The sequence below is a fragment of the Apostichopus japonicus genome, chromosome 8 (assembly GCF_037975245.1).
Source record: "Apostichopus japonicus isolate 1M-3 chromosome 8, ASM3797524v1, whole genome shotgun sequence".
Taxonomy (NCBI): Eukaryota; Metazoa; Echinodermata; class Holothuroidea; order Aspidochirotida; family Stichopodidae; genus Apostichopus; species Apostichopus japonicus.
The window spans coordinates 24548629-24561407 of NC_092568.1; the positions used below are offsets into that span (position 1 = coordinate 24548629).

Sequence of the window (12779 nt, forward strand, 5' to 3'; positions counted from 1 at the left end):
CTTCATTTTATCGGAGGGCATGGTGTTTGGATTGAAATAAAACTAAATATTCTTCTTCCAGTTACATTGAGCCATGCAAAAATGCCCAAGATGTGTACTACATACAGATGTACCACACGTACATATATATTCAACGTATACATGCAAGCAAAGATGGAAGAGCTTAGAGCCTTAGACCAATAACATTGAAACATCTCATATCAAATCTTAACAACATTAATAGATAGAAAAGCTTTTATTTTCATTCCAGATTAATCACGGCTAGCGGAGAGCGTAGTGTCACCTTCCTGATATTGTTTTCTGTTCTGTCAGTACTTTACTAGGATAGTGTCTCCAAATTCAATTCCAAAGAAACCAATCGGCCTTTGATCATTATCCATCTCGATTTCATAACCATCTTTCTGCAAAATCAAAAACAAATAATATTGAAAAAGTTGATAACAAATTTGTTCACTTTCTCCCTGCAACAAATTTTGGTTTTTCAACATGCAGGCAGAATCAAAACCAAATGATAATTTGGACAGTATTAACATTTTGTTTACTTTTCCCCTTCACCAAATTTTGGATTTTAGTAAAAATATAAATCAATCCTTAGCAAAATACATGCTTTCATTTGTGAAACATTTTGCTTATCCCTGTACATGTTATTGTAGCAGCATTGTTACTTTGTATTCTGCTTTTCCAAACTTAATGCAATTCGAACAGGGTATGGGCTAAGAGAAGATGTCACAAACCTCCTTTCTTGTGTAGACAAGTTTCTGTTCACAAACAGCTATTTTATATATCTTCTGTACTAGACTCTTCAATTTTTGTAGCTCCATGGCAGCTGTGAATAAAGAATGATGACAAAGGATATATATATATATATGTATAAACTGAATAATGGCCAACTGTAAGTATCCCTCCGAATTGAAAGTACAAATGTGGTTCCTCATACAGAATTAAAGTGCACTCCAATAGTGTAAACAATTATGTTCTGTGCCAAAGTATTCAACTATTGCAATCACATAACACCGGAGAGATATGCAACTACTACAGATGCAAATAGATAACAGTTAAAAGATGACTTTAGGCAAAACGTTTTATGCTGATTGGTCATAGTCCATGACAAAGTTGATTACAGTTAATTTAAAATTTGAGTCTAAAATAATCCGTGAACACAAATTTGAAATGATGATGATCATGTCAGCCCATGTGTCCAAGGCTAATTGCGAATGTTAATTCATTGGTTAACAAATTATAACTAAACTTTCCAGAAACTATCTTGTTGCCTCATATACACAAAAGATACCCAAAGAGGAATGACAACCCTATTTTGTCCTACAGAAATTCCTTGTGTGAATCGGTCAAAATCTTGTGAAACAGAAGCTGGTGAATAGCTTCATATTCAACTACTACTGCTTTGGTTTATTGCAAATGTTCCCTAAAAATTTCTGACATATTGTTAGAGAGTATCTCAAACCTTTACCTGGTAGCTTTTTCTTCAGTTGCTTCTTTGAGGGATCTTGAGGACAAGTGATGAATACTTCTATTAAGGTACTCTTTAGGTCCTTTGCCTCTACAACTGTTTCACTTTCTTCTGGAGCACCATAAACTGTAAACGATCACAGAAAATATTGCTATGAAATCAGCCAAAATATTTGCCAGATTCCTATCTGATATTATAACTACCTTAAACACAAATCAAACATTAATAGAAATCAATTAAATTGAAACTTGTTGAAGTATGTGGATCAGTCTTCTTTTGGCTTTTGAAATAGGAGAGACATTAGGACAATCAGTTGCTTAAATTATAACTCAATGCAGGAAGTAGCTGGATGTGTTCCCGGTGTACCTGCTCTCATCTTTTAAACATGCTTGACCAGAAAGTGTATTGATAGTTTCACTACCTTGATGTCCAAAAGATATGTTTAAATTTATTTACAAAGTCTTTAATTCTGCCAGGTAAATATCAACACACACTTAGTTCAAAACTACCACTCTGTCATACAGGGTATACCTGATTCAACCTTCTGTGCATCTAAACAATTGAGCCAAATGTTGCCATGGTTGTTCTCTACTCCCCAGTTGACTTACTTTACCTCCTTAATTATTAGGCTTAACAACTATGCTTTAATCAAGGACCTTCTCATTAAAGATCTTCCTCTGCACTACCATATCACCAAACTTCACTTTCGCCCTATTCACCCACATTTTGTAATCCCTGAAAGATCCCCTCCTAGGGTTCAAACATGGGTACACACATAAAGAGGTAGTTTTTCATGGTTGTTCTCTAGACTTAATAGCCTTGTAACTGCACCCATTCTCAGTTAGAGAAATAAACTTCATCAGAGTTGTTCTACACTAGTATCGTGAGTTACTCTGTTGGTATGTGGAATATGGTTATGAAACACAAACAACTAGAACCTTTTACCTCTTTGATGTTTTCTGATACTAAATTTCGTTTACTAATGCATATGTCATGATCTATCATATCTCTGTGACTAATGCTGTTTTAACTTTTATTGCATTCATTCTTCTTTTCTGAAGTTTTATTCCTAACATTCCTCATATATAAATTATATCAAATTTATACAGAAATAAAGTGAACTTAACTGAAACTACTTTATGGGGTTACTTACTTTCCAATAATTTTTCATATGTAGGATGAGAAGTGACAAAAGCTTCACTTGGTTGACTATTATTGGCATCTCTGCTGCCTCCACTCTCAAGCCATTCTTTACAGTTCTGCTTTAAATAATCTATCTCCGCTCCTCTCCTTTCTCCTCTTAACACCTGAGTCAAAAAAAACAAAAAGATCTCTTTAAAAGATCTTTTAAAACCAGGTTGGCAACCCTCCAAATTGCTATATATCATGTAAGTGCAATGGACCATTTTAGTAACTTATAAGTATTGATGTAGTTTAGTAAAGTTCTAAGGTTTTGACCATGCTGGACATTTTAACAAGAAAGATTTTGAAATCTGACCTCTGCTGACCCTAAATGACTTCATAAAAATAAAATGGTATCTGTTTCTCACCAAAGTGAAGCCACATGGTCAATATAACAACTTTAATAGGCATTTCTCTTCTTCAATGTAATGTTCACAAAGTTTCCAGGTTTTTACCTCTGCTGAACTGAAATACCCCTTGACATCCACTAAAGCAATGTAAGCATTTTACCTACTGTAAGAGCTGCTTCAATGGACATGAAAACTTTGTTCAGCTTATGGTTCTTGTGATTCAGTGCTTAAAAGTTGGCCAATGTTTCAACTTTTGTGCCTCACTGATCTCAAACTGACCTTTGAACCTCACCACATACAATACGATTCTTTTACTACAGAAGAGCCCTTTCCAGAGATTGTGTGTTTCTAGGTAAGGCATTACACACACAGACATACACATGCCGTTTACCATTGCACAAATTCTTTGTTGAATTTGACAGTTAATCCAATAAGATGTAGATACCTATAGAACCCTGTCCAATACCACATCATAATACTCCCATAACAAACTTCATTCTTCATTATCTTCCCCCTTCCCTTTAGTACTAGAATTTGACCTACCATCGAGTTATTGAACTTCTTGAGCTTCCGTAACTTGGCAATCAATTTTCCACGGACGTCTGATTGTGGTACTTCTTTGGTAAGGGGATTGCATTTGAAGAACAATTCTTCAAGGTTTTCCAGCTTATTAAGTTCTGACATACTTGTCCACTACAACAAAGAAGATGAAACGAATTGGACTTACGATACTTGTTTTCATTTGGACAAAAGTTATAAATAGTGACAGTAGGAATGTGTGTGGGGAAATCAGGGGAAGTTCTTGTGGAAAGGATTGCATATAAATGCAAAGAAACAATTTACAAATGACAACTGGTTTATCATGCTTTTGAAAAGCTTACTCATATATTGAGCAAATGCCCTAGCAACTACCTTTCAACTTTTATCCTGTCAAAAACTGACAGATTACGCAAAGGACATCAGAAAAGGAGCATGCAACTAACCTCCGTGATTTCATTGTGATTAAGAGAGATATATTTCAACTGTGGGAAGTATCGTGTTCGTTCACGAGGGCTTGCATCATCAAAACAGATGTCTGGCAACTTGTTTGCATTCAGGATTAGGGTCTGTAATCTGAATTAGGAAAGGAAATAAAGAGATGATTCTATTTTTTAAATAATTGGCAAATCTTTCAATCCTTCCCTGAGTTGCTCTCATAGCTTTTTAACATACACACAGGTAACTGTAGCCTGTGCAGGTTATATGGACGGGTGGGAATTGATTAATGCTAAACAGGAAAATAAATTCACATTAACATTGTACTTCACCAAACATGTTACCTTTAGATAACTGATCATGGAAAACAGTGCATGCTGTGAAATGGGAGTAGTGATCAAAAAAATACTATATTTCTGTTCTCCAATAGCTACACATCCAGACAGCAAGCTGATACAAAAGTAAAATGCCCGTTCAAAGCTCAAATTTATGAATGACAACTGCGAGGGTCTTTTGTAAGGAATGTTGGTTGTTTTCTTTAGTTATAATAGTACCACCATGGATGCAGTATAAATAATTAGATTGAGGAGTTAGTTGATTGACAAATATAAATTCTACACCAGTTACCAGTTACAGTAGAGAGAGAGAGTAATTTGGAATAAGAGGAGACTAAATCCTTGACAAAAGCCAGCTAACTTTTTCAAGTGGCTTTAAAAGTTTTATTCTTAACGTTAAAGTACATTAGAATGACTCAGAGTGTTAATCCCTTAGATTAGTAGGTTATTTAGATCTGAAGCAATCAGAATATAAGCTTTTTAAATATTTTCTGTCTATGTTCAGGAAGGTGAACATTCGGTACCAACAAACTTACTTTGGAAGTCTACCAACAGTCAATACTTCATCCCAGCTGCTGATATCGTTCCCTTCCAAGTTAAGAAGCTCGAGCTCTTGTAGGCATGTCTTCGGCTCCCTTAAAATTACAATGAATTAGAAACGTACACTACAGAGTTGTGAAGGAAGACAACATTATGGGAATATTTGAAAGAACTCTCACTATACTGTCAAATTTGAAACACTTACAAGTCTGAAACAAACTGTTCCCCCCCCCCCCCCCACAAGCAACCTCAACCATTTGGTTACTCTATTGGTTGTGTCTACCTAATATATATTATGAGCAACAAGGGATGCTTCATAATTATTCAGAAATCCTGATCATTAGGTAAATTTCCATCTCGTGAGTTGGGACATTGCCAATTCCTCTCCTAAAAAAAACCCCTAAAAAATCCTCAACATTGAGTTTTTTCAAGTTGTCTCTAATTTGTTTTCTAATAAATATTACATAAAACAGATTAAAAGGAATGATAAAAACAAGAAACAAACCTTTTCAGAGGGGAAAGATGATTAAAGCAGACGACTAATTTCTTCAACAAAGGCCACATCACAGCACAGTCAAGAAGCTACAAGAAAAGGGTTAACAGCAAAAATAAAGTCATCGATTACTGCCGGCACACAGAGAAAATTTACGGTTTTATGAAACAGTAGGAGTAAGAAATAAAACCCTTGATGGAGGAGTCCAAGAAAGGGAGTATGCTATATTCAGAGATATACTATTCCCTCCTCACAAAGAATTAAGAATGAAATACTTGAAGTACATCCCCCCCCCCTTCCCCCTTAAGTAGAGTCTTACAATACCCCAAGAAAATCATTCTTACATGTAAGCCCCATTAAGTCAAGGATAGTTAGGTAGACAACTTCATGGTCAATATGAGAGAACAAATGGAACACATTACTGAAGTAATTAGCCCTTTCAAACTTGGGGTACTTAATTTACTACAAAAGGTTCTGACTGCACATCTTTTTTCTCTTCTAAGCTTTCCATCACCAAAATAAAACAAATACATACTTTAAAACAGGTTTACCTCTTCCCATGATATCGATACTCTGTTTAAGAGAAGCTCTTGAAGAGATGAGAAATGAGGTAGCAAAGTTGCTGGTTCTGAGGGAATGACCAATCTATTTTCACTATTAGAACAAGAAAATGGGGACATTATTAGCATCATAGAAATGATAAAAAAAAAAACAAGAGGAAGAAATTGAAACAAGAGAAGAAGTGACAAACATTACTTTATTTCCTGATGCAGACCTCTGTTTAAAATTGATTCCTGAATTTCCAGCTGGACAAATATAAAATTGATACATTGAACCATTTAAAGCAGCATTTTGCGTCCTTTTCTATGATTTTTCTCAACCTCACTGATTCCACTTTGCCATAACGACATACATAACTAGCTAATCTATTTATATTTTACTTCAAATGGTGGCATAAAAGTCGAAAAATTTGCAACTTTCAACTTTGTTGTTCTCCAAGATATTTTCCGTTGGGAACCCAATAAACCTCGCCCATAATATGAATATTTAAACACTACGAACGTCATTGACAGATACGTAATATAACACCACGCTTGATTTGTGTACAGTCTATATGGCAGTTGTACCAGGGAGTTGCATAACAACTCCCTGGTACAACCAACGCGAAGTCTTGAATCTATTTTTAGCAACGGCTCATAACTAAACCTGCATCTCTGATTGGTTGAATTCAAACTAGTGGGTTTGGCGGAATTGTATGCGATTAATTTTAACTGTGAAATTTGTCGAGGACACTCTTCTCATTTATCGACATAAATCGTTAATTACTCGCTAATTAACGCTCTTGGCAGGGTGAAACTTGGATGGTATCTTAGATAGCTGTTTTATGATTGATACATGTAAAAAAATCGATGCACATGTTAAAAAAGTGGAAAAAAGCGACCCAACGCAAAATGCTGCTTTAATACTAGTGCCTTAGATCATGGCTAGCTACCGAGTACTGCGTCCGTCAATTGTACATCACCATTTGCACAGGTTTTCATTGCTAAAGCTAGCTTTAAGATGCTCTCTCCATATCCTGTGTCTAATCTACATACTACTCTAATCTAAGGAACAACATAAATGGAAAAAGAAATTTGAATCCCGTTCTAGCCATAAATTACTTTGCTCTTTTCCATTGTTTAAAATTTTCTAGTCAGTTTTTCCATTGTTCAAATACATGATATAATATAACATATTGCTTATCTACTTCAAAAAGCCTGTGTAGGTCATGGTGGTGATTCACATTAAGAAAGCTCACATAATGACTGGAAGCCTTACAACTTAGCATTTGGAGCAATTGTAGCCTTTATTAATATATTTTCATTTTGTATAACATTTAGAGGGATTAACCTTTTGATTTCACCAGAATCTTCTTCAGATGGGGAATCTAACTCATTAACACTCAGTATGTCTTCTCGGCCTCTGAAGCAGAGCTTTCTAGTGTCAGCACCTCAGGTCTTTTAAGCTGCATTAACTCACACAGACATTTTGAAGAAGGCAAACTGTCTCTTAATACTTCCTTCCCTCTTTGCTTCATTGTTTGACAAAAATCTGTACTTTGTTTAAGTTTTATAGGTATTTTAGTAATTAATATAAGCATGATTGCATATAACCACCCAACAGAGAAGCACCATAATATACTTCCATGAATAAAAAAACTATCAACCAACCTGATGTCTAGACGTTGAAGTTTCTTCAGCTGTCTCGTTATCTTTGAAAGTTCTTCCCAGGATGAGACAAGATTCTTTGATATATTCAAACCATTCACATCTGTCAAAATTTGTCATCAAGGTCCAAATATTAGACAGCATGTTGTATACAGTACAGTGTTAACAGAGACATTTGGTCCATCTTATAAATGAGACCATGGTAGGTATGAAAAGGAACCATCATCTTTACAATTCCCAATGATATTTCCATGGTAACTGGGTAGTTGAAGAACATGGCACATCCATGCATTTGTGTCTGAAGTCGGGGAGAGTTGGAGAGGATTCACAGCACAGCTAGACACACAGAGACATTTAGTTGTTTTAATCATCATTTCTTAGTATAATCATTATTTATAAGCTTTTACAGGTTTTGTGATTCAAGCCATCATAATCTATTAATTTTGACTTGATTAGAACCAAATCAGACTCTTCTTTCCTCTTCCACCCCTATGTCTACTCCAGGATTCATCAAGTACCACAACACTGAGCTACAATGAAGTTTACCTTAAATATTAACCAGAGGGAAACCCCTCCAGAGGTTGCTTGCATTTAAGTACATTACATATGCAGCACAAGAGTAGTTTGCAACCTAACCCTGGCTGAAGTTAATAGATGGAGAGCAGTATAAATCTAAACAGAGTCACTGCTTACATGGTTTGATGACAGGGACTCGTGTGACATCATACCGAAACGATGAAAGAAAGACAGAGGGCCATTGTTTGTTGTTGGGAATATATTTTCTATGCTCACTCTAGTAACAAAGATCTTAATTTGCAGTTTTAATAGTAAACCTGATGAGACCCATTTGATAGTTTGACATCTGCTGACCCAAATGACCTTTGAAGTCCAACCAAAATAATAGGGTTCTTGTACTCACTATACGAAAGAAACATGCAATTTATTTAGCTACATAATGTAACCAATCTTGGGATACCATGTTTACAAGGTATGTGTGACTTTTGATGACCCCAAATGACCTTTGACCTCCTACAAAAACAAAAAGTTTCTTGTACTGATTATAAGGAAGCCACATGCAAAATATCATAGTAAATCAAGTTCCCTATCTGGAGATATCAAGTTTACAAGGATTTCAAGTTTTGATCCCTGGTGACCTCAAATGAACTCTGACCTACACCAAATTGCATAAAATCTTTACATTACATAAGGCAATCCTACCATGCATATATGACCTCCTTCGATGTTCATGTAATGAAATCAGGAAAAAAATTATTCGTCCCCTTACAAAACATCAGATTATCAAGTGGAAAGGATACTGGGAGCCTGAAGACTGGTTTCTCCTGCAATGCTGATTCTTTCATTTCTGAGGCTGACTTCTGTGAGATTATTGAATGAGCTGTAGTACATTAAAAGAAATTACATTTAGTTAAGTCTTTACATAACAAGGAATTTGTAGACTTACTTTGCCAACAAACTACCAAAAAAGAAAACAAAAACATTGTCAAATTAAATGTATGGCTATTCATATTTGATGTTCTACAAATAATGCTTACATCATGAAATCAACCCAGCCAGATCAATTAATTTATAATATGTCTTCCAAGTTGAAAATTAATTTTACGATGAGGGCCGTAAAATTAATTTTGATACCATAGCCCAACAAAACAAGAAAATTAGTGTGCATATTAATGCTTTGTTTCTATTCTGATTTGCAAGATATTTATCTTTAAAATATGTCAAAAAATCCAGAATTTCCAGACTGTCCCTTTCATATCAACTAGATGATAAACACCAGCTTCTCAATCCAGACTTACCTGTTATGATATTAAAAAAACTGTTTGATCAGTTTTACAAATTGCTCTATGATTATATGAAACAAAACTCTTTTAAGTTTGTATTAACAACAGGACACCCAAAAAAATATTAGAGAAACTTGAGTGTTATTTGAGCTGATAAAACTTTTATGTTTTCCTATTTTACTTTGCATTGCTTCAGAGGAGCTGGCTTTATTAAATGAAGTGCTAACCTGAGAATTATCAGACTCTTTTCTTTGACCATCCTTCAATGTTTAAAATTTAATCCCATCAAAACTTAAGGCCATGCTGATACATAAACTGTCTTAAATATTCCATCGCATGTAAACATTAAGTTTGTGCTTATAGTCACTCTTTATAAAGGTATCAAACTGCTATTCTGATGGTCTTGATGCATTTTATATAATTCGTCTTGAATACTACTGTCAGATTAAAAGTTTATTAATTATTTCTGAAATCTACTACAAACTTCATATATTTATTGGCACTGATAACAGTTTCTCGGCTCATACTTAAAAATTGAATTACAAATGAAAAATAAAAGTAAACTCAAAACCATCCATAGGAAGAGATACACATAATTTACAATAATTACAGCTCTTCCAAAGTTCATACCTTTGTCTGGTGGCGATTTTCTGTGCACCAACCATCTCGATGGTCCTGGATCCTAAAGACATTATTGTTTCATCAATGTCACCGGTTTCCATGTCATTGGGAATGTACTTCTCTTTGAAAGCACTGACAATGTCTCGACCGAAGTCCGCCTTGTTTGGCCGCAAAAATGAACCCCCACTTGGATGGCTGTTAAAAGAAATATGTGAATTGTTATAACTGGCCCATGGTAATAATTACTCCTGTATCTGATGTATAAAAGGTCAACATGTTATAATTTTAACCTGCTTGAAATGTTGACAATGTAGTGTACATTGTATATACTAACACAAAAATACTAAACCAGATTCCAAAAACTTTGTATTTGATGTTAGGTCAACATGCTACAACACTAGTCACTAGCTTTTAAGTGCAGAATTGGACACATATCACACATAATTGGGGAGTCATTCAATGTGTATTTGAGAAACTAGAAACTAAACACTGTTGATAATTAGAAGGACTTTAGTAATACCTTATTGTATACAAAATTTTAACCTGCTTGAAATGTTGACAATGTAGTGTACAGTTTACCCTAACACAAAAATACTGAACCAGTTTCCAAAAACTTTTGGTTGTTGATTTGTTAAAATGCTTTTAGAAATAGACAAACATCCTTTTAAGTCTACACTATAACTATAAGTTGTTTGTTCAAATCTTGTTTATAATTTCCTAGTCCGTTTTCTGCGACTAATTGCTTACCTGTACCAATCTATTGTTATGAAATAGTGATACCATCTCTTTGATGTTACCGAAACACTCCATCGAGACACCTTACAGGCCTCTTACGTATTTATCTAGGTCATGGATTCAGTTTTCCCACGAGAAGTTTTAACTATCTTATTGAATCTTGGTACAGGGCCTTTTTCCCAAAATAGATTCCATTATGTCTGTGGAACATTCGAGAAGGTTCTCTCACGTGGTATGGAAGTTTCCATAGAAAGGGGATGGACTCCCAAACTCCCAACCAATCAGGGCAGATCAGTGCCAGCGCACTTATTTTTATATCGTTAAGTTAATACAGGATGGTCAGGTTATTGGCTGCCTACTGATTGTGCGCAGAGGGATTTTATGGAAGTAAGGTATAAAAGGGCATGGGGCCGAAAGTTTATCACTCCGTCAGAAATTTATCACTCCGTCATCAGTTCGTCGCTTCGTTAATTGACGGAGTCAAGTCAAATCATTGTAATTTAGTTTTATTTGTAAAGAGAATCGACAGAGAAGAAATTATACCGAATCACTAATCAAATCCTATCTCGTCAAATTGTTTTTCTGTGAACTCATTGTTTTCGCCCGTTCGAGACATCTCCTAAAGAAGCATAAATACGGCATCAAGATATCCCAGTACCTTTCTATCGCGAGTCCCGATATAGTATCACTATCGGAGGAGCCGGGCTCGTCACAATATTACACTATTTGGAAGGTAAAAAATAAATAATATGTAAGTTCTTCTTTAAAATAAAGAAAACACAAGCAGGCCATCGGCCTAGCTTTATTTCTAACCAATTACCTGCACTTAAAATACTGTATTCCATTTCTAGAGCCGTCATGTTTCCCTCGCTGTGGGTCGTCCCACTCTACTCCGAGCCAAATACCTGGTGAGAACAAACAGAACAGTTCTTATAAAGTTTGGTACAAAATAGGGCACATTTTAAGGACCACACGAGACAACAAAACTAACAAAACATCCCAAAACCTTTAATATTATGTCTAAAGCAGTCTGATACCACTGAGTGTTTAACTACCCCATAAGTTAATGGGCAAATTCATCATTGAATTCATTCAAAACACTGGACTGAGAAAAGAAATTCTTCTGAACATTTAATATGGCAGAGTAGGCGCTATTCACCTGATCAGAAGTTCAGTTGGGAGGGGCTCTTACAATTTTACTAGATGGTCAGTTCAACTTAGCGTTGCTCTGGTGCTTACTTAAACCATCATCGATTAAAGAAATGATGCGCTGGTGGTCATTTACCAGATCGTTGGTGAAATAAGGGGTGCTCATTGATCTCCATGTTTAATGCTTATTAAACCGACCATTCGGAGATAACAAACCCTGCATCAGGCCCAGATCCAGGGGATGGTGTGTACATGTACACCCCCTCCCGCTTTCAACCCCCTCCCCAAAGCAAACCATTAAAGTAACCAGTTATTAGACCAACCTTGCATGTATAAACCTAATTCATAGGCTTAGAATGCACCATTCCACATCCAAACTTTCATATTTGTTTCTTGGGAAGACCCCATTAGGCATTACCACCTAAGCTGGGGTTGTCTTCAACGACCTTGCCATATCCTCAACTAATCACATGTCAGCCAATACTTGACCTAACTTAGGCCCCATAGTGAAACTGCACATTAGCTAGTAGGTTAGATCCCATTAGATGATTAATACCGTTTCTAAAATTTTATAGTAATGAATATAATCTTTAATTGTTTACCTGCTGCTGGAGCAACTTCACCTACAAATTTTACTGTCCCAATATCATCGCCATTACAAATGCGCCTGTTCACGTTGTCCTGCAATTTAGAACCTTCCATTTCGTTACTTTGTTCTGCTTGAACCGGCATAATACTTTCGAGTAGTTAGCACTTTATCATTTATGTGAGCACGAAGTTTTAGCTTCATATGTCTGTCAGTTAGAGCACTGAAACCACATAAGAAACATACTTTGGACCGTTCTTATTGCGAGAGACTACTGTAACTACGGTACGCGTACGGTAGCCTAGATCTGCATTTAACTTAGCTAGATGAATTCGTAAC

General features: G+C 35.6%; 1 protein-coding gene across 1 annotated transcript; it reads right to left on the reverse strand.

Moving 5' to 3' along the window:
• Positions 1-102: 102 nt before the first annotated feature.
• Positions 103-12728, reverse strand: LOC139971171 (tubulin-specific chaperone E-like). Its single transcript, XM_071977413.1, has 14 exons — positions 12457-12728; positions 11526-11610; positions 9980-10165; positions 8867-8946; positions 7554-7653; positions 5895-5997; positions 5356-5432; positions 4847-4945; positions 3984-4113; positions 3544-3693; positions 2622-2775; positions 1469-1594; positions 735-826; positions 103-401 (listed from the first exon to the last, which is right to left on the reverse strand). Exons 1-14 carry the CDS (start codon positions 12584-12586, stop codon positions 309-311), a joined length of 1605 nt encoding a protein of 534 aa, XP_071833514.1. The 5' UTR covers positions 12587-12728; the 3' UTR covers positions 103-308.
• Positions 12729-12779: the final 51 nt, after the last annotated feature.

Excerpts from the sequence above, each read along its gene's own strand:
- LOC139971171 (XM_071977413.1), bottom strand. The coding sequence starts at position 12,586 with ATGCCGGTTCAAGCAGAACAAAGTAACGAAATGGAAGGTTCTAAATTG. Across the intron at positions 5,998-7,553 it reads CTTCAACGTCTAGACATCAG|TGAAAATAGATTGGTCATTC; the intron begins GTTGGTTGATAG and ends TTGTTCTAATAG. Across the intron at positions 5,433-5,894 it reads TATCGATATCATGGGAAGAG|CTTCTTGACTGTGCTGTGAT; the intron begins GTAAACCTGTTT and ends CTTTTCTTGTAG.